The sequence below is a fragment of the Oryzias latipes genome, chromosome 7, assembly GCF_053564925.1.
Source record: "Oryzias latipes strain Hd-rR chromosome 7, Olatipes_Hd-rR_3.1".
NCBI lineage: Eukaryota > Metazoa > Chordata > Actinopteri > Beloniformes > Adrianichthyidae > Oryzias > Oryzias latipes.
Genome location: NC_136243.1, coordinates 25,378,072 through 25,404,491, shown reverse-complemented (window position 1 = coordinate 25,404,491; position 26,420 = coordinate 25,378,072). Strand labels below are relative to the sequence as shown.

The window sequence follows — 26,420 nt, the reverse complement described above, 5'->3', positions numbered from 1 at the left end:
AAAAGGGTTATTGGTCTCTTTTTCTTATTTATAGTCTGTATCTGGTGTGAACACTGGTCTTCTGTCCTGCCCTCCAGTACTCCAGATGGCTGCTCTCAGGCCCCCACTGTTTGAAGCTGAGCACTAAAAGACGTGGAGAAAGGGCCTTGCTTTTCCGTGAGCTTGCCGATCATTGTGTGTTTGTTGTAGTCTGCAGGCAGAGCTGGTTGAGCTTGACTGGTATGTGGCTTTAGCTAGTCTGTCTGCATACAAACAGTTTTAACCAAATGTGTGTTACATTTCTAGAATTCCTTTAAGGACGAGAGGCTAACCGATGTTGTCATTGTGACTGGCATTACCCGAACATGACTGAAGTTTAACCTTCATAGGGTGATGTGAGCCATTCTGACCGAGAGACTGCTTAAAGCACACTGAAAACGATACACTAAAACAGCCAGACCTGCTCAGTGGCCCGTGAAAACATTAAGACTGTTTAACCATCACATCACAATGACAGATCCACAGAGAGCAGAGCCAGGAGGGCAAGACACTGCTTCGGGACAGAGTGACGCTCCATCTTCTCTGTAATGACATAAAGGACCATGAAACAAATGTTTGCACCTCGGTTTTTGTGACTCTGTCTGCTGTGCTCTTGTCAAATATCTGATCTGGCCCTCTGGGGCCTGTGCAAACTGGGTTGCTGGAGTACAAAGGCGTGTTGGAGGTGATTAGAACAGCTGTTTTGCTAAACTCTGTGTTTTCTGCTTTTTCATACTGATTAATGAGTTGCAGCCACTCCAGATGCTCTAGTGGTTCAATTTTGAGTGGTTGTCTTTTTTAACAACACATAATTATACACTAGATTATAGGGTACACTTTTCATTTCTGGAATGGTTTCTGTCAGTGTCTTCTGTAGTGCATTAGGTCTAATTTACACAATCTGCTGAGCACAGCGTGAAAGAGACACACAAGATCGTGTGAATCCAAAGCCAGCTGAGCCAGCCACAGAACTCATATGAAGGCTTTGGTGGTCTGGTCTTTTTGGTGTTTTTTCAATAGTAATATATACAACATTTTATCAATTTTAAAAAGTTTTGTTTCAGACTTATTACTATGGTCCAGGAGTTGCAAACATTCTTAGATAAATCGTAAAACAAACTTTCTTTCAAAAGTAATCACAAAGTCGAGAAATAAACTCAAACCCATTTAAAACTCCAAACCAGGGGTCTGTAACCTGTGGCTCTTTTACCCATCTAAAGTGGCTTTAATAATACATTTTTAAAGTAAGGGTTACAGGATTAGCATTGATTAAATTCAGTTTAGTTAAGTTTATGAATTTGTGAATAAAAAGGTCCACATAGAAATAGGAAAAACTATTTAAAGGTTTGTACATCCCTGCAGACATCAAGAGGCCCTGTTCACTCTATGCTTCCTCCAGAATGCACCAATTCAAATACAAATGGCTCTTTTGGTGTTTAAGGTTGCAGACCCCAGTTCTAGAGCTGTTGAGTCGGAAAATAAAAAATAAAAAAATAAATAGCTAAGGGTTATTCTTTTTTAAACCAGATTGTCAGCTTTCAAGTCAGAAAAAAACTTATTTGAAATGAGAAGCACCATATATGGGAATGGTAATAACAAATGTGGATCTTCTTTGAGACCACTTACAATCAACAAAAGTGATGTGGATGTCGCCAAATCTCAAACCATTTGAGCTTTTGAGGAGTAAAGCCAGAAATAAACTAAAAGCAGTACATGCAGACAAAATCACACATTTTCAAAAGTCATTATCAAAGACAGGCTAATAAATGATGTATTTATTATTTTAGGTTTCAAGTCTGTTTTCTTTTTCCATTAGGTATTTGTTTTTTGGGGGGATTGTGATGGGGTGGGGGATCAGCTCTGGACATGCTATTTGCGCCTCTCTGTTCAGACCAATGTCTTTATCTGCAACAAGAGCAGCAATAACAGTGATAAATTCTCAGTGAATCTCCTGCAAAAAGTGGCCAGCTGCCAGCTCCATCCACACCCCCGCCCTGTCTCCTGGGCTGTTTCATCCTCTCCTGCAGACAAACAACCTCATCTCTGCTGACACGGTGTGGCCACCATCGATCATCACTGCTCATCGCCTTGTTCTCATTTCTCCTCCTTCTGCAGCTCCTTTCAGTTTCTGCCTTATTTTAGAAACCACGTTTGTACCAGATGACCCTTTTGTTAAGTTCCTTTCTTTTACAAATAGAGCTTTATGAAGACCACAATTTCTTTCTCTTTTCATTTATCTGTATCTCAAGATGATTTTCACAGGCAGAACGTCTGAGAGAGAGAGGTCCATACGATTGAACAGCAGTATTGAGGTCAGCAGCAGGTTGTCAGAAATCCTCCATTCCTGCCAGAACAACTACAGCCACCATTCCACCAGGAAAATCCTGCACACAACAGAATAAACTATGCTCAGAAAATGTGTAGGCCTGCTCACTTCAAGTTTGATTTATATCTGCTGAGCAGCATTTTGTTTTGTTTTAATGTAACTATGTGCTAAACTATAAGACGTTTAACTGGATTCAAAGCTGGTTTTTAAAAATTAAATTACCGGTAGCTTTTTAGACTTTTTATTTTACTGTTTAAATTAGATGCACTGAAATTGACGACTCTTTAGTTACAATAACAAGTTTACCAATTCTGCAGCATCAAGTAAGAGAGTGAGTAAGTACATTTTATTTCTAGAGCACCTTTCACAGACCAAAGTCACAAGGTGCTTCGGAGGTTAAAGAAATATACATATACATTTATATACATACATACATATAGATATATACATACATATATACATGTGTGTATGTATGCATATACATACAGTTTTTCTGCCCTCTGGTGGATATGAAAATAATGTACAAGAGTAAATTGTTCTGTTGATAAAATAAAATTCATTTTACAGTAAATGTTTATCCCTTGTGCTGTCCTATGACCCCACCCTTACACTGACATGTTCTCCCTACCATGACAAAGGTGGATAAAGGTGAAGAGGATTTCATGTAATCCATGGACACCAGTGAAGATCACAAATAATAGGGTCTAGGATAGTTTAGGGTTATTGACAAATTCCTTATAATTTGACACCCAAAGGTAAAAAAAAACACAAATGAATTTTAGCGAAGAAGAAGCATCTTCATGCAGGACTTTTGATTATCCGTGGCTAAAAAGTTTTTAGTTCATCTTTAAACAGATTTTGAAAAAAATAAAAATATTTTCAATTTTCAAAATTGAAGGCCATTTAGTTTTTGCTTAAAAAGTCGGAACTCAAAACGCAGTGATAGTTGCTACTTTGCAACAATAGCCAGACAGTCTCTGTTATTTTGCATAAACCTTTTTTTTCTTCCTAATTCCTTTTTTTAAAGCTTTTCCTTAATGTGTATGAATAAAACTTTTTTTTTAAAAGAAAGAAAACTCAACGATGTCGACATAATCCATATAAAAATCCCTATCATTAAGAATTTCTTGCAACTAACAAACTTTCAAATTGAATGGTGTGTTGTGTTTTTTATTAAAACATTTTCTGTTTGATTTCTTAAATGCTGGCCTAAAAATACAAACCACAAAGCTGAATGAACATCTATTGTAGTCAAAAGAAACTGGAAAATAAAAAATATCACTTTAGATTCTTCTTCCTTTAGGTCATAATTGAGACCTGCACGCTCTTTGTTTTTCAGCTGCTCCGTTCAGCGGTTCCCGCAGCAAACCCTCCGGCTCCTTCTAACCAGATCCTTTGTATCCTCCTCGCTCACACCTCACTCCTTGACTTAATCCATGAACCCCCTCTTTGGTCTTTCTCTGAACGTCTTTAGCTCCAACATCAGCTACCGTGCTACCATAATCACTGTTTCTCTACTGGACATGTCCAAACCATTTTAGCTTACTTTCATGCATTTATGTCCAAAACATCTAAGATGAGCTGGTCCTCTGATTTTTTCATTCCTGAGCCTATTCACCCCCACAGATCCTGAAACATTCAGCTCTACTGCCACCTCTCCTTCAGAATTTTCCTTCCATTTTCCATCGTATTGGGGAAGGTGTTGACACATTTTCATCCCTGTCCTTGATCACCCTGACCATCCTTCTTATTTCACATGAAGTTTTTTTCCCTCTCAGTCTCCCTGATCACTTTACTTGTTGTCCAGTCATCTGGGAGAACCTTTTGTTCTTCTAAAGCCTGTTTCAGCTCATTCCTAAAAGTCACACAGCACTCTTCCCTTTTCAGCTTCCTTCACTTTGGCCACTGCTCTGTCCTTGTCCTCTTCATCTTCACCACCAAATTCATCCTACACACCACAATCCCATGCTGCCTGGCTATGCTCTCCCCAGCTTCCACTTCGCAGTTACTGACCTTTTTGAGGTTATAACATCTGCAAAAGATGTAATCAACTTGTGTGCACCTCCCTCCACTCACATGTCACCCTATGCTCCCCTCTTTTCTAAAAAATGTATTCACCACTGCCATCTTCATTCTTTTTTCAAAGTCCACCACCATTTATCCCCCTGCATTTCAGTCCTGAACACCAAACTCACCCATTATTTCCTTGTTACCTGTTTCCCTTACATGTCTGTTATATTTGGCCTCAAACAGCCTCTTCTCCCCACTCGATACCCTGGATTATCTCACCCATCTCCCTCCAGAATTTCTCCCAATTTTATTCACAGTTTTCTGCAGAGAAAAAAACAAAAAGAACATGCAAAATCACACCTTCAACTTCCATCTTCAGATTTTATCACCCTTTTACCAGCTCAGTGGTATAGTGGTGGGGTGTTTGACCTGAAACTGGTAGTTCTTGGGTTCATTCTTTAAAATTTTAGCTAATTTTCACCTAATATTTTCCACCAACTCTTCTGTTGGGAACAGTTCTAGTTCACTTTTCTTTCCATCCTTGTGATGCCTGCTTTTCCCTTTCTCTCTTGGCCCACAAACACGTCTTCCTCTTTTCCCTCCTTACATAATCAACTGGTGCTGGTTGCTGAGTACAGGTGTTCAACCAGCACCGGTGGCGATCGTTGTTGACTCAGGACCAATTCTGTACGGAAATTCTTCTGGTGATTTGCACGTTTGATTTAGCTTTGGTTTTTATATCAGATGCCTTTACTGACATTTACAAAGACTTGGGACCGGCACACAAAAACACTGATTGTGCCCCCTTGTGGTTGTATTTTCAGCGTACCCCTGCTAATTTAACAGCACACAGAGGGCTTTTATCCATAACCCCTCCCTGTCACTGTCTATTTTGTCAGATTTTAATAGACGTCAGCTTAACTTTATCTATGACTAATATTCAGACATACAGGGAGCTGCTATCACATGTGCACATCTTTAAAAATCCACTATTGCTTCTTTTAAAAACTACATGAATCAATCAAGATAAATGCAAAATCATGTCTGGATGGGTGTCGGACTGGATTTTAATAAAACTTTATTTAGTGTTTGCACACCATGTGTGATCCTCTGTGTTTGAAATCTAAGATGAGTCACTGAGGGGGCAGCCTCGTGCCTCCCAGGACACCTAATACTTTGCATGCTCCAGGGCTGGTGAAAAGAAAAAAGGCACAATTGGATTAGATAACAAAATACACTCAGTGTTTGTTTTAATCAGTCTGGTGACACAGGGAGCTCTTGAAAGAGCTGAGTAAAGAAGGCCTGGAGAGCAAGAAAATCAGAGAAAAACGTGGAGCGAGGGAGACAAATAGTGACAGAGATGGAAAAAAGGAGAGACAGAGAGTGCAGCCAGGGTGATTAGTCCCAAGGCAGCGACTGCATAATGGAGACTTGGAGCTGGAGGGGAAGCTGTCTGGGGGGTGGCTGGCCTCTCAAAGTTCATTGTCAGGTCTCAAAACCAAGGGGACAGTGGTCATATCCACTATCCCAGCATTCTTCTGGATGAGCTCTGACCTATAAGTGGCCTAGCTGGTTTGTTTTCCATGATAATCCATGGAAACACATTACTTCCAAGTCAATCTGTACATGGCAATTGTGTCCAAAAAATAGAGATTTTTCTATTTAGATACAAGGTCATTTTGAGGCTGCGCAGTGGTTGGGTGACATCTGACTGTTTGGAGCGTTCTGCCTTCTAAACACCCAATATTATGCCGGTTTTTTTAGACAGTGTGCATCTCACAGTTCAACTTCAGACTTGCTGCTGATTTTCGTGCAAAGGAGTTTTCAGCTGAACATTCTGGATTTTTTTTTTCTAGGTTAATCCCCTGCTTCTTCCCCTATGACTTCTGAATCAGACACAAGCAGACTCCGTGACCCTAAATATGATGAAGAGGGTGGAGTGAGTAAGAGTGAACCGTTGATCTGATGGTTGATAAGGGTCAGTGTTGTTACTCAAAGCATGTGAAATTGATTCGGTGAATGTCAACAGTCTGTCTGAGATGTAAAATAATAAAAATAATATCCAGACTTCTTTTAAAAAAAGGTTTCACTAGAGTTTCACTTTTGCTGCTTTCTTCTTTGGACAAAAATATTTATATTTATAGTTTTACCTGTTTGTTAAAATGAAAATAAATACATAGAAAAGTTTCTAAATTTTTGTCTCTGTTCTCATTAACATTTAACTCATTAACTGTGGTAAACAATTTGTAAAAATATATTTAAAAACCAGTTAATTTTGGAAATTGTGACATTTACCAAAATCACACAAATGTTACCTTTTATTTATTCAGAGGCTTACATTTATTTCATAAATAAAATAAAATAAGTAAGAAATACATATTCAGTGGATCATGATACAAATATTGTTTCACAGTAGGTCCATTTTTATTCTATATAATTTAAATCTTTAAAAATAATTTTCCCTAAATTAATCCCACTACACACTTTGTACATGCTGAGCTATTTTCCAACATATGAGAAAGCGCTCGTGAGCGTATGTGAGCCCCCTGAGGACCTAACGGAGCGGACAGGACTTGAAATTTATGAGAAACAAAGTTGCTCCAAACTAGGTAGAGAAATGTTATTAGATATGCAAGTTATAGCAGCAAAGCCGGAGGAGTTTTATGATAAATATAAATACATTGACCAATTCATGATAACTTAGTTCTTAAAATGAATGAAACTTAGCTTAAGACAAAGCCTCCTTACTGAACCTTTAGTTACAGTTCTACTGAATGTGAAAATATCATGTCTGTAATCAAACTAAAAATCATGCGATCATGCAGGGTGAGACAGCATTACAAATCTGAAGGAGCAAGCCTCTAAAAGTATGGGTCTCTATAAAAATCTACTGTTTTTAATAGAGGCAAAATAATAATAAAAAGACCTCATATTTACCCTTCACCGTGTTGTTTGGAAACAAAATCCTCTGGTCGGAAGTGCAACTTCTGCTGCAGTGAAGTGGGCATAAATTAGATTTTCTAAAAACTTCACGCAGACTCAGACTCTTGCGTGTCTCGTCTGGGAGAGCGCGCCCACTCCTGCCTTGATCCTCGTAAATTTAGCTGATTTGTTCTAATGGTGGTAGTTGTCCAGCAGTGTTTTTTTTCCCCCCTTCTGCTGCAGGACTGCCTAACTGAAATTTAATGTAATGTAAGAGGAAAAGTTCATTTTAGTTGAGCTTAAAACACCAGCAGCACACTTCATCTGTTTTAAAAATACTGAGAACATGCTGAAGACATTACAGCTCCAGCTTTTGGGCTGTAAGTTGGAGGCTAGTATGATGTTCCTGCTGAAAGCTTTTCCAAATCACTGAGAAATCAAGTGAGTAAGTTGAGATTTTTGCAGCTGCTTTCTATTCCTCTATGTGCACAGTAATTCCAAACAGTTTATTTTCTATCCAGCCACTTTAGCCCCAAGGTCATTTGCTTTTTCACTTTCTAAACAGGCAGAAATCTCAAATGTTCTTTATTGGTGGAACTCCACTCAGCCTAATTCGCCACGCTTGTCTGCTCTTCCTCAGCAGTTGTGACTCGTATTCAGATGTATGTTGCTGCTTTCATTTTTTTTACCTCTTGCAGAAATGCCAGATAGTCATGTAAATTTCAAGAAGAAAGATTTTAGCATTTTTTTATTTGGTGTTTTAAGATGAGTGTATACTTTCTGCATAAACAATAGATTCTGGGGGACATGTACATTTGCATATTAATGTTAAATTTGTGTTCTTTTGCAAAATAACTTAAAGGTTTAGAATATAAGATGAGTGAGGGCATTCAACCAGCTTGAAGTAGTGTTATGGCCAGAGTCTGGGTGGCTGTTTTCGCGCTCTGTACCCAGGCCCTCAAGGCACCGGTAGCATGATGAGACTGAGCATCCGTTTGGAGCTTGACCCCAGCTTTCTGTGTGCAGTTCAGCTTGTACAGCTGTGTCTGATTGGAGAAGAACAAAGGAGTGAACCGAACCTCAAGACTTTGGCATCCAAAAGATATAGAGGAAAACGCTTCTCCCAACAGGAAGCACTGATGTTTTTACCAATATTTAATGCAATACTTAGTGGTTTTGCAGACCATCATCTTTTTGATGACTGCAGAGAGCTGCTCATAACAGAAGTGCAGATCTATCTATCTATCTATCTATCTATCTATCTATCTATCTATCTATCTATCTATCTATCTATCTATCTATCTATCTATCTATCTATCTATCTATCTATCTATCTATCTATCTATCTATCTATCTATCTATCTATCTATCTATCTATCTATCTATCTATCTATCTATCTATCTATCTATCTATCTATCTATCTATCTATCTATCTATCTATCTATCTATCTATCTATCTATCTATCTATCTATCTATCTATCTATCTATCTATCTATCTCTTTCTCTGTGTCTCTCTCGGTCGGTCGGTCGGTCGGTCTGTCTGTCTGTCTGAAAAAGAAGGATGAATTAACTAATACTAAGTACCTTTCGCTTCTCTGTTTTAGCTCTGTGTGTGTGCGTGTGTGTGTGTGTGTTCAATCAATTAAAAATTAAAACTCAGCAGGCAAATAACACAGGACAGTGTTAGCTAGTTTTACTTACAGTACAGTTTTTCTCAGTCGCTTTAGTACAATTCTCAGATCAGAATTGAAGTTTGCAAATCCTTGTGTGCATTTCTCAAAACACTTTGTACAAAAAGCAAAACACTATGGATTTCTTGCAAAAGCCTGTAACTTGCTCAAAATCTTTAGTTCATCTCTCAAAACAAAGTCTTTATGTCATTGAACATGTCAGTGCCATCAGAATGTCAAGTCCTTTTGTCATTGTCTACGAACAAGACAGTCAAATGACTTAGTCATGTTGTCAATATAACTGTGTACTTTAGAGGGAGGTTCTGATGGAAACTATGGCTAAAGTTTTGATGACAATTATTATGACAATTATTGTAAAATGTTAGTCACACCTTTTTTTTTTATTACAAGAGACTGGACAAGATTCACATTTACACTTTTATTGTTCATATTGTAATTTGTTGACAGACCATGTCATACCAACATAGAAAAAACCCACTGCAAACAGTAACACAAAGGGAGAAAAGATGGGACAATATTCTGTCCAACAGTACAGGCAGTGCAGTAGGAATTGGTGTGGTCTTCCTACACCTATTGTCGTTCCTGTATGTTAGGCCACAAATTCTCATCCACATCACAGCGAATATCCTCTCTTGCAATGCAGCGAAATATGTTTGTCACATTGTGACAACTTGGTCAACCATTTTGCAGTTAATGACTTATACGATGAACAAATGACTAGGTGTTTTGAGGAGTAAGACTATTGCACAGTGAACTATATAATACATTTTGATCAACATGACATAAACAATTGATAATGGAGCAAAGAGCAGAGAATTGTACATAATAATTTGCATGGATGTACCAAAGTAATTGCAACTTGTTCAAAGAAGTGAGAAACTGCTAATATGATGTGCACAAGTGACATCATGATGTGAAGATTGAACAAATAGTTTTGGGAATTTCATTCTGATCTGAGAATTGTACTAAAGCGACTGAGAAAAACTGTAACAGCTGCAGAGGCCAAGTAACATTTCAAAGTCATTGAAATTACGTAACATTTTAAGAAAACTAATCTGATGTGGACACCCTCCCAACTGTCCAGAGATAAAGGAAAAACACATTTTACGTAGCTGTGCCTTTTTTTTATTTTTTTTAGAAAAGCTCCATGAAAGAGGCTGTGGTGCATGGAAGATGTTTCTATCCTTTAGCTCTGTTATGATCAGTTGCTGAGGCTCCTCCGGTTCAGCAGACAGAGCAAATATTGTTGTAAATGCATAAATAAATTAATTAATTTATTAATGAAAACACATTTTCTTACTGAAGTCAAACAATTCTAAATTCAGTTTATTCAACTTTGCCTACTTTTTAACTAGTTATGGTTATTATTATTAAGGACAAAAAAAAAGCTAAATTTCTTTAGATGATAATGTTAGACCCGCAAATCTCCCACAGAAATGTAATTGTATTGTAAATGTATTATAATATTTTGGTATGTTGGAGATTACCCCGAACGATTGTTTTAGATTACTGTTTAAAACAGCCTATAGAAATAAATGCATTTTATACTAGAACAACATCCATTGTTACAGCTACTATAACTATCCATGTATTAGTAGTATTAATAATAATAATAATAATAATAATAAAAAATAATAACAACAACAACAACAACAAGAATAATAATGACTTCCTGATTTTGACAAGAGCATAGACATGTGTGAAAACTGCTATTCACAAGGTTATTTTGTTTACCGACTGTGAACAGCCGGGCTGCACCAGTCTGTCCCTCATTAGTCTCCTCACAGCAGAGAGCTCTTTATTAAAGGAGACTGAACTTTAATAACCCTGCTGTGTTTCTATTTCTAAGCTACTGTGCTGCTGAGTTAGCAGCTTATTTCATCCTTTTAACCATAGGAAAAGAGGTTAATGCTTTAACTAGGCAGCAATGTCAGAACTTAAACTTGTGCTTTTATTGGTCTTTCGGTTTGTTTCCATTTGAAATTAAGTTATCATCAGACTTCGGTATACTGCATTGGCTTTATGAAAAGACGACCTGTGTTTACAGTTTTCATTATTGGTGGAGAAAATTACCTGTCATCGCTATCTTACAGGTGTGCTGTCCTTGGCGATTCAGTTCTACTTAACTTTGACGCAAAATAAATGGTGCAGCAAGTTTTTTATGATCAGCCGGCAACAAAGTACTGGATCTTTTTGCTTCTGGCTTTCTCACACTGTCAAACACAGAGTCTTCTGGGTTTGCAGATCAATAGAGGAAAGTTTGAGCTGCCTATTGTGACTTTTTTTTCCAGCAGAAAGATGAATGATATGTGGTTTCATGAAGAAAAATTCATTTTAGCAAACATCTGACAAAGAGAGCTGTTCTTCCTGTGTCCAGCTCCAGCTCTCATTGGGTTGCAGACAACTTTGTGATGCCTTATTTAAGGTCACGCAGAGGACAGAATCGCCACTTCCCATCTCCCTTCAAAACCCCAACAACCCCTTCCAGAGTCCCAGAATGCACCTCTTCCAGCCTGGCGACCCTGAGGTCGGCAGCTGTCAATCACAGTTCGAGCTGGAACTTCTGGACACAGAATGGAGGATGTGAGGGAGGCCTCTGAGAGGAGCCCCGGCCCTTGCATATGGGATCATCTCTGTGCATTCATTGGCGAGTAATTCAATTAGCTATCCTTCTCCTTTTCTAATGCAAACCTCAGGTTCAGTCGCCACCCGTGCAGGAAAGGAAAAGGCCTAAGGCTGCAACAACCAGAACAAGGCAGTGGGCCTGAATGACTTTTTTTGTGGTCCTTTATGTTGGTCCTCATGGAGGCTGGTCTGCAACGTCTCTCTATTAGTGTTTTTAAAAGTCTGGTTTTGTATGTTAAAGTTGCATCTGTTGTCTAAAGTAAGTGTGAGATGAACCTGTCCGTGAAAGGAAGTAAGGTGTCACAGGGTGCAGTAATGCAGACAAAGAGGATGTAGGGGGTTGAGGTGGAAGTAATTCTTTAGCCTAAGGGTTGCATGGTCACAGTGAGAGTGCGAGGTCACCTTAATCCATACTTTCTATGATCTGCTGCTGCTGGTGGTAGAGAAAGGGGGGGGGTGGAACTCCTTACAGGCTGAAGTGATTTCCTGTGCAAGTTCATGCCCAGGACACACTTGCGGGACAGGAGTTTGTGGCTGTAAATAGTTGAGCTGGTACTGTTAATGCTTATTACACCAGCCGCCAGAATGTGAAGATCTTAAAGATGACGACCCATACTGTGATTTATCTGCCAGAGTCCCCTGACGTGTACATTTCATGCTTTAACACTGTTACCCTGCATCTCAGAGATCACACATTCTTCCTCTTCTCGCATATCTGGGGTGCATTTACTCAGCTGGGTTTGTAAATTCAAACGTGCCCTGCTGCCTCTGGCCAAAGGCGACAAGCTTGCAGAGAGATTTAAGAAACATGTTTGGCTTAAATGCATCTTAGAACCCTTACTCTGACAGAATTCTGGACTTTTCTAACGTTTAAATTATTAAACTGTAATGCAGGATGACCTTTAAAGGAATACTATTTTTGATTGTCAGTGAGATTTAGGAGAACTAAACATTGTATGTCATGCCCCTTAATATGTCACATGTTTATACTAAAGTGTGATCCGTGAAAAACTTCAAAAATGAATTTTTGATAGAATCCTCATTTTATTGTCATGACCCTCACATGACAACATTTGCAAAAATGATATCTTTGCAAAGTATCTTGTTGTAAAGTTTCGGAGCTGAATGTTTCAGAAGCACTGTGGGCAAAAGCAGAATGAAATGGGGCTTGCAAAACTTCTGCAGCTAAATGGACCTGGTGTTTATACACTTGTCTATCACCCGGACCGTGCGCGGCATCGAGTATCCGGAGAAAAGATAAGATGCCCCAAGAACAAACGACAGCGTATCTGAGCGCAGTCAGTGCGCGCTGCGTTCGGAGAGATCCCAGATAAGGCGCGCATACATGTGTCAGAGCGCTTTCTCCCCATTCAGCGGGAATACATGCATCCAATTTAAGGAATGACGCATCAGCGACTCGGAGAACGCCTTCCTTTTTGTCTTGCTTTAAGAATACGGATGATAATGGACTTTTTAACGTTGCATTCAATTACTTTTATCCAAATAAATAAATAAAGGGCTAAATCCCAAAGTGCTTTAAATTAAACTTAATTCTACCTAAAAGCTTGAGTTAAAATGAATAAGAAACCCCCGTTTTGATAAATTTTTGAGAAAATCCTGTTTTGTGTTTTTTTCATCACATCTAAAACAATATTTAAATATATTGCAGCATAAATCTTCAAAATCTGCTAAATATTTGGCAAAAATCTGACCCCCCCCCCAAAAAAAAAACAAAAAAAACAAATACAAAAAACAAACCTTTTTTATACAGCTTTTTTTTCTTTTTCAGATAGCAGCCGACGCAGTCCGAGGAAGACTTCTTACATTTTTACAGTCGTGACGTTTAGGCTAAATCTTTTTTTTAATTATTTTTTTTATTTTTTGCGTGTCGTGCACGTCTCATTTGGAGAAAAAAAATAAGGATTTATTATTTGTATTTTGTCATTTTGTTTAAATTTCTTTTGTGTTCTTTGGTTTTATTTATAGTAAAAAACTCATTCTTGCGCAATTTAATCCAGTATATTTCACACTAAAATATTAGGCAAAATCGTGAAGGCAATAATTACTAATAAAACGGGAAACTTTAATAATAACAACTAAAACGGCAAAAGAAATAACACCACAACATTTATGTATATTTTAGCCCACATGACGTTTAGTGTCAGGACAAACGGTACGCGATAAAACAACACCAAACAACTAGTAATAATATTATAAAAACGGAACATTTGGCCAAACAAAAAAAAAAGAAAGTTGTTTCTGACCTGTTCTGGCAGAAGTTCTTCTGTCCCGGCAGCTGGTGCATTTTTCACCTCATTCCTCTTACCTTCCATGGGAAGAAACCGCTTTTAAAAAATAAGAAAAAGAAGAAGAAAAGCGAGCGAACAGCTGAGCTTTTATGTAAAAATGTTGTAATAACCAAAAGTGAGGAGAGAAATCTCCCAGCACCACAAACAGAAAAGTGGCTCCGGCTTGATAATGACTGACTGAGTGCATTAGTCTAAAATTATACGCAAAAGTTAAGTTTAGTTTTGTTTTTATTATTATTCTATATTTTAAAAAAACAGCCTATTTTAAAACAAGTTAGTTTGTATCAATTAACTTTCTTGTGATATTTTGCAAGTATATAGTCTTAATTTTCTTCACTCCGGGAAAATAATAAAATACGAATTAAATGGTTATTTGGAGTGACAGAACCCGCGCTTGATTGAATTTAAATCTGCACCAACGCAATAAGTCCCCCCCCCCCCCCCCCCCACACACACACACATCGTTTCACGGGTCTTTGTTTCTGATATATTAAATCCCTCCCACTTAACATGAACACAGGAGAAAGAAAAAATACGCCTCACTTACGCGCCCTCGGTGACAGCAGCCAGTCGCTTCTGCGTGGACTGACTGCTCAAGCGGTGAGATGGACGCAGACAGCTGTGCGCCGTTCCCTCCGCAGAACAGCAGGACGACACAGACAAACTCTCCCGGAGTGGATCCCGCCGCTGGAGGGGGTTCTGGTTCGTTTCTGCCCTGCGATGAACTTCAGAAACCGTTGCACTCGCACCTTCCTCCTCCTCTTCTGCCTCACCGCTTCAGCCTGCGCGGGGACCTTTACGCGGCGGCCATGAGCAGGTTTGGAGAGTCTGCGGTGAACTTTACGCACGGTTCTGCCACGGCGAACCCGTCCTGTTCTCCGCCCAAACACAGCAAATTTTTGGACGGTTTGAACCAGGATCAAAAAGCAGCGACGATCAGCCGCAAAGCAGCGTTTTATGAGAACAGCGCGGACGGTGAGTACAGAACAGATATTTTATCCATTAAAGAAAAAAAGTCTGCATCCACTTTATTTCATTTAGGAATTTAACATATTTAAAAATACATTTTAGTAAATGATTGCGATGAAGGGTGGTATAGAAAAAGAAAGACTGAATACAGACAAAGAAGCAGAAAAAACTACTAAGACTTTAGGTAGAGAAGGTGCATAATATTTTGTGAAATGTTTTTTGTGAGAAATTAATTGTCAGTTTTGTTCTTTTGTAATTTTTCCTTTACTGATGTGAAGTCGCGTTTTCACCTGCGTTGAAATAGCTGAGACTATGGGGCGCCCCCCCCCCCCAATATTGCAAATAATTAACAAAAAAGCCATTAGATTTAACAGGTTTACCTTCACATAGTCCTTTATTTATGGTGTTTAAAGTTGAGACTTGTTTGAGTCTCGTGAACTATTTATGATTAGAATTCACCCACCATTTCAAAATGTTTCCCTCCCCGTCCTTCTATTGCCTGTTATGCTTCAATTATGAAAAAAATGAAGAAAATATTTCATTTTTTCTCAGTTTTTTTTACTAAATAAAGAGGAAAATGATAACATTCAAGTGAGCAGGCTTCTGCTCGTATTTAGGCGTTTCTATTCGTTGATGTGGACTGTGGAAGCTTGTTGTGCTCTTTATGTTAGTCCGTATATATGGAACAAACCCAAACGCACTTTCAATCCCCCCCTAAATATGTAATGGCAGTGCAGTCCGTCTTGTAATTTTAATTATGTTTTTGAGAGCGCATCACAGAAGAGCTGGGTGCTCGATCATTTTAAAACAAGAATATTTTGACATTTAATTGCAAGTTTATAACAACACATCATCGTTTATCTTTCAGCTTTGTTTTTGAAATTAAATAACAAGATTTCTTCACTTAAAATGTATGAACTTAATGTTTACAAAAAAATATAAATAAAATTGCCCAAATAATTATTATGTTTGATTTTTATGTTTGATTCATTTTGTATATATTTCATTTTTTTTATTGATAACACTTTCTTTTTACAATTAAGAACAATGGTTGCCTAAATCTTTGAAATAACGGATGTATTTTTTTCAGTTTCCAAAAAGTTATTATTTTAAACAGAAGCAGAAGAATTGTTCTGCATTAGCCTTTTTTTAAATAATAAAAAATGAAAAATGAATGGAAACTGACCTAGCATAAAAACTCCTATATTATCATTGTTAATATTAATATTATTTTTAACGGGTTAAGCAAAATGCCAACATTAAAAAAAATACCAGCGAGAATATTTAGGTTTATTGTGTTGTTGTTTTTTTGTAACCAAATCGGAACAGATTTAAAGGCGCTAATAACAACTGAACATGTTTTCAGAATGTGATTTATCACTGATAGAACCTGATTAACTCAGTAACTCTGCAAGTTCCACCATTAATCTCAGAGAATGTCTTTGCAGTAATCAAATGGAGTGACAGCAGATGCAGTTTTCCATCAGTTTATTGGAGTTGGTGTAGAATAACAACACACTTTGTCAGGAGAAGTTTTTCTTTTAATTAAGCACAGTCATACTTTCATACAGCGATCAGTCTCTGTATGGAGGCTGTGTAATTTAAGTAATCTTTATAACTCTTTGAGACACAAAAGAAAAGTATTACATAATGGTTGGGCCCTAAAGATGCTGTTTGTGTTCTGTTAAAAATATTGCTGTGCCAGACTATAAAAGGCTATAACTGACAAGTTGCCCAAGAGGCGGCTGTTTCCACTGCCAAAACATGCTAATTTGATTGATCACAGTAAAAAAAAGGAAGCTCTGGTGTTGTGTCTTCACAGCCATCTTTTTGCTGCCTCACAGTTATTTAATAGTTTTGTTTTGATTATTTGTGTTTTATCATTTGTTTGTTAATACTTTGCAATACTAATTACCTTGTTTGTTTGTCAGATTGTAAAAGTGTAACTTTTTGAATATTTACTTTGAAAAAACAAGAAAATGTAAATTTTCAAGTATGTTAGAATCATTAATACGTTTAAAAAAAAATTTGAATTTTGGTACCGTGGAGCTCCGGAACGTCGTTAAATCTAAAAGAAATCTATGAAAAAAATATATGTTCAAACATAGAGCTGTCACTGAAAATGTGAAATGAATTACACTTAAAAAACAGAGTTAAAGTTTAAATGAAAAAACAGGTTATCAACATTTTTTAATGAATGTGTTTATTTTTCTGTCTTCCTCTGTGGGCCTCAGTCAGAGATAAGGGAGCACTGAAGAGCATGGGCTTCCCTGGCCTCGGCACAGATTGCTGTGGCAAACTAAAAGAACCAGGCAGCAGTTTACAAGGAGACTCCATTGCTGACTCCATTGACTTATCAGGGAAAAACAAGAAGCGCCGCAACCGTACCACTTTCAGCACCTTTCAGCTGGAGGAGCTGGAAAAAGTGTTTCAGAAGACGCACTACCCTGATGTGTATGCCAGAGAGCAGCTGGCTCTGAGGACAGAGCTCACAGAGGCTCGGGTTCAGGTACTTTGGGAAAGCTGTTTGGATTTCTTTCTTTGTGTTTTGATCGTCCATGAGAAGAACAATTTGTCGTCCTTAAACGTTCCTGTTTTTGCCACTTATTTTAAAGGTTTGGTTCCAAAATCGCAGAGCCAAATGGAGAAAGCGGGAACGCTATGGGAAGATACAGGAAGTCCGCAACCACTTTGCAGCATATGATATTTCTCTTCTCCCTCGCCATGATGCATACCAGGTTGGTCACTGCAGATCTAAGGATCTATGATTTATTTTGTTGATAATTGATCTTGCAAAAAGGTTACTTCAGTTGCAGCTCTTTGCTAATAATAGTTAAATGTCTTTACATTCCAAGTACTTGTTTTTCATTGTGTCCTCTTCCCGATGCAGAGCAACCTGTGGCCAGGAGCAGCTGCAGGTGGAGGTGGCGCTTCAGGAGCTACGTGTGTCCTTGGAGCGGACTCCATGGCCTCCTCCTGCATGAGTCCATATTCCCACCACCACAGCAACCTGCAGAGCTTTATGGGCATGCCCACCTCCCCCACCCACACACCTCATCACCACCCACCACACCATCCCAGCATCAACAGTCTCTACTCCCTTCACAGCTTCCCTGGTGGCCTCGGGCCCCCTCCCATTGAGGGACCAGATGCCGACTACAAACCGACAAGTTTGGTGGCACTACGGATGAAAGCCAAAGATCCAGGAAGCCTGCTGTCATGGCCCACATGACTACCACAGTACCATGCTGTGCTGTGTGCACAGACTGAGCCAAACACTCATGACCCACACACAGTCCAAGATGTACACACTTATCTCAGAAAATGACTTGTGTTTCCTTTTTTGTACTTAACTTCGCTCAAAGCCTATTCAAAATTGACAACTTACAACCCGAAAGAACAACCTTGCGTCCATTGTTCCAAACTCAAAGTACTGAAAACTGACTTCAGTTTGATGTTACAAAACTGGAAAACTTTTTTTTCTATTTAAGTATGTACAAAAAATTATATTCATCACTATTCTTTGTTGTGCTATGATAATTTGAGCAGTAATACAGATCCCAATCCACATTACTGTCTCAGTAAGAGACTACGTTTGATAAAATGCATATTTTAAAAGATTCGAAAATGAAACAAACTTATTAAATAACATTTTCTTTTGTGATTCTTTAATAAAAGCGAGTTTTGGAGAGCACCATCTTTGTGTTGAACATCTTTATTGGAAGAAAATACCTGTGAATCCTTTTTTTTAAGGTATATTTGATACCTGGTTTCTCACAAAGGCCTGAAATACCACATTTAGTGTCAGATGAACAGATGAAAAGAAAGCTTTTTAGTCTTCACCACAACTGAAGTGCAAAATCTCACTGATTTAAAAAATTTCACAGCTTGTGGTAATCAACCCATTTAACCAGTGAATTATATCTGACAGAGATTTGGGATTCTGTGCACATCGAGTTGGTCCAACTATTTACCATAACCAGATTAACATGTTCAACTTTCAAAATGACCAAAAAAGTTTTGTGGATTGAAAGGAAATGGCATGATGTGCATGTGGAAGATTTAGTTTCTTAAAATGTCTCTGTTTCAAATGCCCAAAAACATTTTAAGTAATTGTTAAAAAATGATCAAATAGCAATGTACAATTATATCTGGTTACAAGGCCTACATGACATATCCTATGTCAGACGTGCAAACATGTCAATCTGCTGCAGTTTTAGGAATTATAAAACGTAGGTTCACTGGTGAACAAAGGCCCCAAAGGACTGTATATGGGTTTAATGGGAATATTCTCAATTCTCTTTCTTAGCTTCACTATGACAACCACAGTCGGAACGGATACGCTGACATTCGCTCTCTCAGACATGTGTTTCCAATAGAAAAATGCCCAAACCCATCAGAAACACTTTCCACACCCACAGCTTCAAATTCCAGCAAGGCCCTGGGACTCAGCAGCCTTTTCTGCAGCCTCTACTGATTAAGTCCCAGATTAAGAAGTGAAGATAAGAAATGCTGTCAGGAAGAATATCAGACTCGAGAGATTGTCATCTTTAGTAAAGCTGGAGAAATGGCACATAATGGGTTTGTGTTTGGTTTTTGTGTCTTTTTTTTGGTCTTTGTACAGATATGAAAAAATGATCAAACTCAGCGAGATAGTACTAACCAACATGAAATCATGGCATACCTATGAGCTGAACAGCTATTAGTTTTAATCAAACTCTTGTGAAAGTTACTGTTTTTCCACAAGCTTTTATATGTCTTCATTTACTAACATAATCAATAACAGGTCAGCTTGAAGCAGTATGTAGTAAACACAGTTATCTATCAAATTCACTAAAAGCATCATATCATTAAAACAATTTAAAATAGGTTACTTTACCGTGTACAGCAATAATTTTTATGGATGTTTACAGACCTTTGTTCACATTGGAACTGTTTAAGCGTCACATCTTGTACAACAAAAAAAAAAAAACCTTCAAAAGATGATTTAGCCATTAACTGTTTAAGAGAACTGGACCAAGCGAGTGTGACATCACCCATAGAGTGTGGCTTATACTTCCAGTTCCAAAGACCTTCGTCAATTCAGTCTGCAGTTCTTAACATCGCCGTGTTGGAACCAGAAATCGTTAATGAGCAGTAATCAGTCAGAGTCGGCCTGAGATAGCATTTTTATGGCAACCACTCTCCCCAATCAGGAGTGAGCTTGTTGGACGTCCACTCCTCTACCACTTGAAAGTGTGCTCTGGAGAATCAGTCAATCTAACTCTTGTTGTTTGACCACATGCTTTTATTGAGGCATCTGCTTGGTCAGTTTATAACTTGAATAAGTTGCACTTCCTGCGCTGCCAGGATGAATGCTTCAGTGCTGTCCTGTAGGCCAGGCCTTTCTAGCCATTGGTAGGACTTCTTGACATAAGCCACTTCCTTAATGGTCCAATGGGACATCCCATGTAGGGGCTTGTCCTCCCATGAGGATCTGTCCTATAGCACCGCATCCTCTGCTCCCCATTGCCTGAGACTTTCACAGAGCACACTGTCAATTGGGGCCTTGAGCTTGATGTATTCATGCATCTTGGATTTTTCATCCTGGATAGTGGTTTCCACGCTCAACAGTCCTCGGCTAACGGACATGGTGACCAGTACATTTACCAGCTTGTCTTGAAAAAAGTGTGCTTGATCAAACAAGGCTTGGGGTAAATTTGACTTCCTATTTTTCCTTCAGACCTTTTGACCACTTCCATCTTGTGGTACATTAAAGAACACCTGTCTTCCGTTAAAAGCAAATTCGAATGATGCCTGATACACTTTACACCTCAAATTCAGAACACACACACATACATACAGTAAAACAAAATGAAAAATGAATAAAAATTTTAAATCATACTTCCAGTTTCACTACTTTCTGGACACTTGCAAAGAGGCTTCCGATTTAGAAAATAAATCATATGGAACATGTCCATGTGTTTTTGTTTGTATCTTTTAATATTCAGTTAATATGTTGATATTTGGGTCATTCCAGAACTGGAGGACATTTGGGCTGCAAAATTCATGAAGAGCAAACTTTGACTTTTCTAATTCTCTGCTATATAATCGTCAATAAAAGGTAATATCTGTCAAAGGCTTGATTAACTTTGCTTACAGATCAACTGCGAAATATTTATGACATTATATTGATGATGACAAGACTTGATGCAACCTTGTTATCAATTTTTGCAAGTAACAGGGTTGCAAACATGTATTAATATTGACTTTCTCTCAGGAGTAGACGCTAGTTGTTTAGCTGTCACTGAGTACCAATAAGAAAATTAATGTGATTTCAATGGCATGCCTTTTTGCATTTCTGACCACCCCAGAATGAATGGTGATATCTTGTTTTTCTCAGTTGCTACTTTACATGCTAATTTGATTGCTTACTTACTCATAAAAAAGCAACAACAATAACAATAATTGTCTTACTCTGATTATAGGGAAACAGGGTTGCATGAGGCGGAGTGAGACATTCAATCTAGGATAACTATGTGTTAAAAATAAAAGATCCACGTAACTTTTGCTCTACCCATTCTTTTTGAATACTGTTTGATGATGTCAAGTCCAGCATATCACTCTTTGCTATATTCTAACCCTCTTACCTGTTATGGTAAAAGGAATTGTGTGGATTCGGTGGGAAACACATTGTATTGATCATAAATAATATTTGAAATACTTCTTTTATTTAAAAAAATCCCACGGTTACATAAAACACCAATCAAAACAAGATATACCAAAAACTGAATCTAAAATTTAATTTTAACTGCTTTTATTGAAGATTTAATTTGGACAATGGGGGACGGGACAAGAAAAAATGCATTTTAGGGGGTACATTGAGCTTATTTGGCATTTTTTAAATTATTTTCAGTAATTATTTTCACTTAGTTTTGCATGTGGATTATTTAAAATAGGTTTATTCTGAAATGACCCATTTTTTAATCCATCGCTGTGTGCGTGATTGACGGGATTTTAAAAGGTTTTAACCAATCGCCGCCCCCCAAACACCGGCCAATCAGCGCATGGAGGCGGGTCTTCTCACAAATCTTAACAAAATGGCGACTGTTGTTGTTTTGCCGCAGGGTCGGTAAATAAATTCTTTGAACGTATTGGATATTTTCTACATTATTTTGTGGAAGGAGTGCAGGAAAAAGCCAGTTACCACAAAGAGTTTACTCTTCGTGGGCTGCAATGAAAGGAAAGGAGCGGTCGCCGATTAAAAAACGGTCCCGGGCCTTGGACGACATTCGAGAGAGGGGAGGATGCCACCCGACCAGCAAGAAAATGGGGGCTCTCTCCGTTTCCAGTGGGAGTAATAATGGAAACAGTTCGTCCAAAAGCGACAGCGGCTCAACGAGACGGAGCTTGTTGGGTGAGAAAAGGGACAGAGATTTTGAGGGCCATAGTCGGACTGGAAATAATCACAGCTGTCAGTCTGCTGCTTCCAGCTCCGTGGGTAAAAACCACAACCTGAGCCTGTCGCTAGACCTAGCCTCCCCGCGAGCCTCTTCGCGCGCGGAGCAGCGTGTTCCGCCGCCCAGCACCGAGAGTGAGTACAAAACACTCAAAATCAGCGACCTTGGGAATCAGCTGAGCGAGGAGGATATAGAAGATGGGCTTTTTCATGAATTCAAAAAGTTTGGCGACGTGAGCGTCAAAATTAGTCGCAGCAACGACGAACGGATTGCTTTCGTTAACTTCAGGAAGCCGGAGGACGCCAGGGCTGCTAAACACGCCAGAGGCCGGCTCGTGCTCTACGACCGGCCGCTGAAGATCGAGGCCGTTTACACGAGCAGGAGGAGAAGCCGCTCCCCCGTGGAGAGGGACTTGTACAGCGCAGCACAAAGTCACAGACACTTGCAGAGACCCCTGTCGCCCACCGGCCTGGGTTACAGAGACTACCGGCTGCAGCAGCTGGCTTTGGGACGGCTCCCTCCTCCCCCTCCGCCCCCTCTGCCCAGAGAACTGGACCGGGACAGAGAGTTCGCCCTGTTTGAAGCCAGGGCACGTCCAGCTTTCCTTGCAGAGCGAGCAGCTTTTCGTGAAGAGGATTTAATATCTCCGGAAGACGACCAAAGAGCAAACAGGACTTTGTTTTTAGGCAACTTGGACATAAACATTGCAGAAGCAGACCTCAGGCGGGCTTTCGACAGGTTTGGAGTCATAACAGAGGTGGACATCAAGAGACCATCACGAGGACAGACCAGCACATATGGATTTCTTAAGTTTGAGAACCTTGACATGGCTCATCGTGCTAAGCTTAGCATGTCTGGAAAAATAGTGGGTCGCAACCCTATAAAAATCGGTTACGGAAAAGCAACACCCACGACCCGTTTGTGGGTCGGTGGACTTGGACCGTGGGTTCCTTTAGCTGCCCTGGCCAGAGAATTTGATCGCTTTGGCACTATAAGGACCATTGACTACAGAAAAGGTGACACTTGGGCCTACATCCAGTATGAAAGTTTAGATGCTGCTCAAGCAGCATGGACACACATGAGAGGCTTTCCGCTGGGAGGCCCAGAGAGAAGACTTCGGGTGGATTTCGCAGACACTGAGCACCGGTACCAGCAGCAGTTCTTGCAGCCTCTCCCTATTCCACCGTTTGACATGGTGGCTGACTCGTTTGTCCACCGCGCCACGCCTGAACCTCTGAGAGTCAGAGATCGGACTCCACCTCCACTTCACTTCAGGGACAGAGAACTCTTTCCAGCAACGGAGTGGCCCAACCCGGCCATTCGTGAGCGGGTCCGGGGATCCCCCTTTGAGCCTCTGGAACATTTGGAACGCGACCGGAGAACTCGAGAGCCTTGGTCTTTGGAGCGTGAGCTGCAAGGGCGAGAACCAGGACGTAAGAGACGCTTATTGGAGGATGGCCGTCACCTAGATCACTCTCCTGACAGCACTGAGAGGACAGTGAGACGTAGACGTTCTTCTCCAGATGGCAGTCCTGGGGGCAGCAGCAGAGACGGAGGACGTTTCAGTGACTCTGAGCATCCTGTGCACAGTGAAACGGCCTCACCAGCCAGAGAACATGTCATTAGCCTTGAAAGAGGTGGGGCGGATCGAAGGGTTAAAAGCCAGAGTCTTTCTGAGAAAGGACTCTCATCTGCTGGTGAGCGGAAACGCAAAGCGGGCGACAGTGGCAAAGTGCCTGCCAAGAGAGAACGCTCTGAAAGCAGCTCTAAAGGAGCCCAGCAATCCAAACCTGATGGCACCAAACTCATTGTGGCATGGCGCGGAATGCTGCTCCTGAAGAACAGCAACTTTCCAGCCAGCATGCATCTCCTAGAAGGTGACTACGGCGTCGCCAGCGACCTGCTCATCGACGGCTCAACCGGAAGGCAGGTGAGCGAGCTAAAGATCACGCAGCGTCTCCGTCTGGACCAGCCAAAGCTTGATGAGGTGTCTCGGCGCATCAAAGTCGCCGGTCCAGGCGGCTACGCCATCCTGTTGGCAGTTCCTGGAAGCACAGAGGACTCCTCTTCATCTGATCCTATGGCCTCAACCCAGCGGCCCCTTCGCAACCTGGTGTCCTACCTCAACCAAAAACAAGCAGCTGGGGTCATCAGTCTGCCTGTGGGAGGGAGCAGAGATAAAGACAACACAGGGGTTCTTCATGCTTTCCCCCCCTGTGATTTCTCTCAGCAATTCCTGGATTCCTCTGCAAAAGCTCTGGCAAAAAGCGAAGAAGACTATCTGGTCATGATTGTGGTTCGTGGAGCATCTTAAAAAAAAAAAAAGAGAAAAAGTCACAATGCACTATGTTCAAGTGGAATATAAGAAAAAACAAGTCTGCTGTTTGTCAGTAATTATTGCATGCTGTGTTCTGCATTGTGGGGTACACTAGTATGGTTCTTGAGTGTTTGTAAGGTGCCATGTAATTCACTAAAAAGACATATGGTGCCCTGCAACCAAACTAAAAGGTTCATCTTAAAAATATCAAGTGAGTATTTGAATTTGATCAGTCACAAATGCTTCATTACAAATTGATGATTTGGGGATTTATTAGTTAAAATTCAGATGTTCTGCAAGAATGAAAAACCTCAGAGTATTTACACAATAACTCGGTGATAAAAGAAGCCCAACATATAAAAATGACTTTATTTAATTTTTGCTTTTAGATCATTTTTTTTCTGATCCACTATGTTGCATTACCTCAGCCTGTGCTGATGGTGTTATTGTTGGTATTCTGAAAAAAACAGCAAACCCCCCCTTACCTTCACCTAAAGTGCAGTGAATTGTCAGCTCTTTCTGCTTTGAGTAAATTGTGAACTCAAGATACTTGAGGAAATGGAAATAAATGGTTCTATTAACTGTTATAGAATGGCAGTAACAAATATTTTTGTTGTAAAGGGAGAACAGATATTCCAATAAGGTTAAAACACATCACACAACTCTTCAATGGAACTACATCCGATAACTTAGCCGTGTTCTTTAGTTAAAATAACACCATTTCCGTTAAAAGTTTCAAAGAAAAAATGAGTTGTGCTCTGTGTTTGACCTCGGTTCCACAGTAGTTAATTGAAGGTCACCATTTGGTTAGAGTCCATGTATTTCAGCTGCAGTTTTGTGAACTTTTGCTGGGGGAGGGGTCAGGTTTTATTGAATCAAGTTCCTGAAATTTTTTGTTTTTTTTTTGCCGAAATGTAGCATAACTTGGGGATGCTAATATCTGTGTGTGGATAGCTGAACACTAACGTTTAAGCGGTGTTCCTGCCCAGGGAACAGCCCATAATATGCAAAACGAATGAATGCAAATACTTACATTGCAATTTTAGAATTTTATTCGTTTTAAAGCTTTTTTTTTAATTTAGTGCCCCCTTTTTTCCTCCACACATGGATGCTTGCAGAGTGAATAAGTTAAAGTACAGTTGAGCAGAAAAGCTGGAAGGTTTGGTGATTTGTGACAGTCCAAGACATTTACTTCCTGTAGACCCACAACAATCAAAATCCGTAACATGCTGTTATAGCGGGAGAAACCTGCTATTTTTTTTTTTTTTTTACAGCAAGTAGATCCGTGCAGTTTTATGGTTTTAGATGTACATTAGCAGTAAATGTAAAATTTTAGAGCTCTTTAAGTATTTCTACTTATGCTTGCCAATATTTCCCCAAAGTCTGCTGACCCTATGAGCTCCAGTATGTTTGTCATGCAGTAGTTATTGTGTAAATGATAATTTGCTGACTTTGGTTTCATATGTACTGAAAACAATGTGTGGCAGACTTGTAGTACATGTGACCAGCAGACCCGCTTAAGGGTTGGACTCCCGTCAAACGAGCTGCAAGACTCTGCAGAAAGAAGCGGCGCCCTAGTGTTTGTGAGTCCTCGCTGACGAGGCAGCTTTTAAGTTGTGTAGCCCATCTGCACCTGTGATGACTTCTGTTTTAAATGGAAAATTGAGCAATGTACGCTGTGTCGTGGAAAAGGATGATCCGTTGTGCCCATGCCAAGCTATTGACATACCTGCAAGTGCGTTTGGGCCCTAAATGTGACAGATTATCAATAAATTGTTCATTTGAAGGGAAA

General features: G+C 39.6%; 2 protein-coding genes across 2 annotated transcripts; both read left to right on the top strand.

Moving 5' to 3' along the window:
• The first annotated feature begins 14,415 nt into the window (after positions 1 to 14,415).
• alx3 (ALX homeobox 3) lies at positions 14,416 to 18,566 on the top strand. Its single transcript, XM_004070679.4, has 4 exons — positions 14,416 to 14,878; positions 17,107 to 17,381; positions 17,488 to 17,610; positions 17,763 to 18,566. Exons 1-4 carry the CDS (start codon positions 14,509 to 14,511, stop codon positions 18,102 to 18,104), a joined length of 1,110 nt encoding a protein of 369 aa, XP_004070727.1. The 5' UTR covers positions 14,416 to 14,508; the 3' UTR covers positions 18,105 to 18,566.
• A 3,357-nt stretch (positions 18,567 to 21,923) lies between these two features.
• On the top strand, positions 21,924 to 26,420 carry rbm15 (RNA binding motif protein 15). Its single transcript, XM_023956555.2, has one exon. The coding sequence runs from the start codon at positions 22,088 to 22,090 to the stop codon at positions 24,623 to 24,625; it is 2,538 nt and encodes an 845-aa protein (XP_023812323.1). The 5' UTR covers positions 21,924 to 22,087; the 3' UTR covers positions 24,626 to 26,420.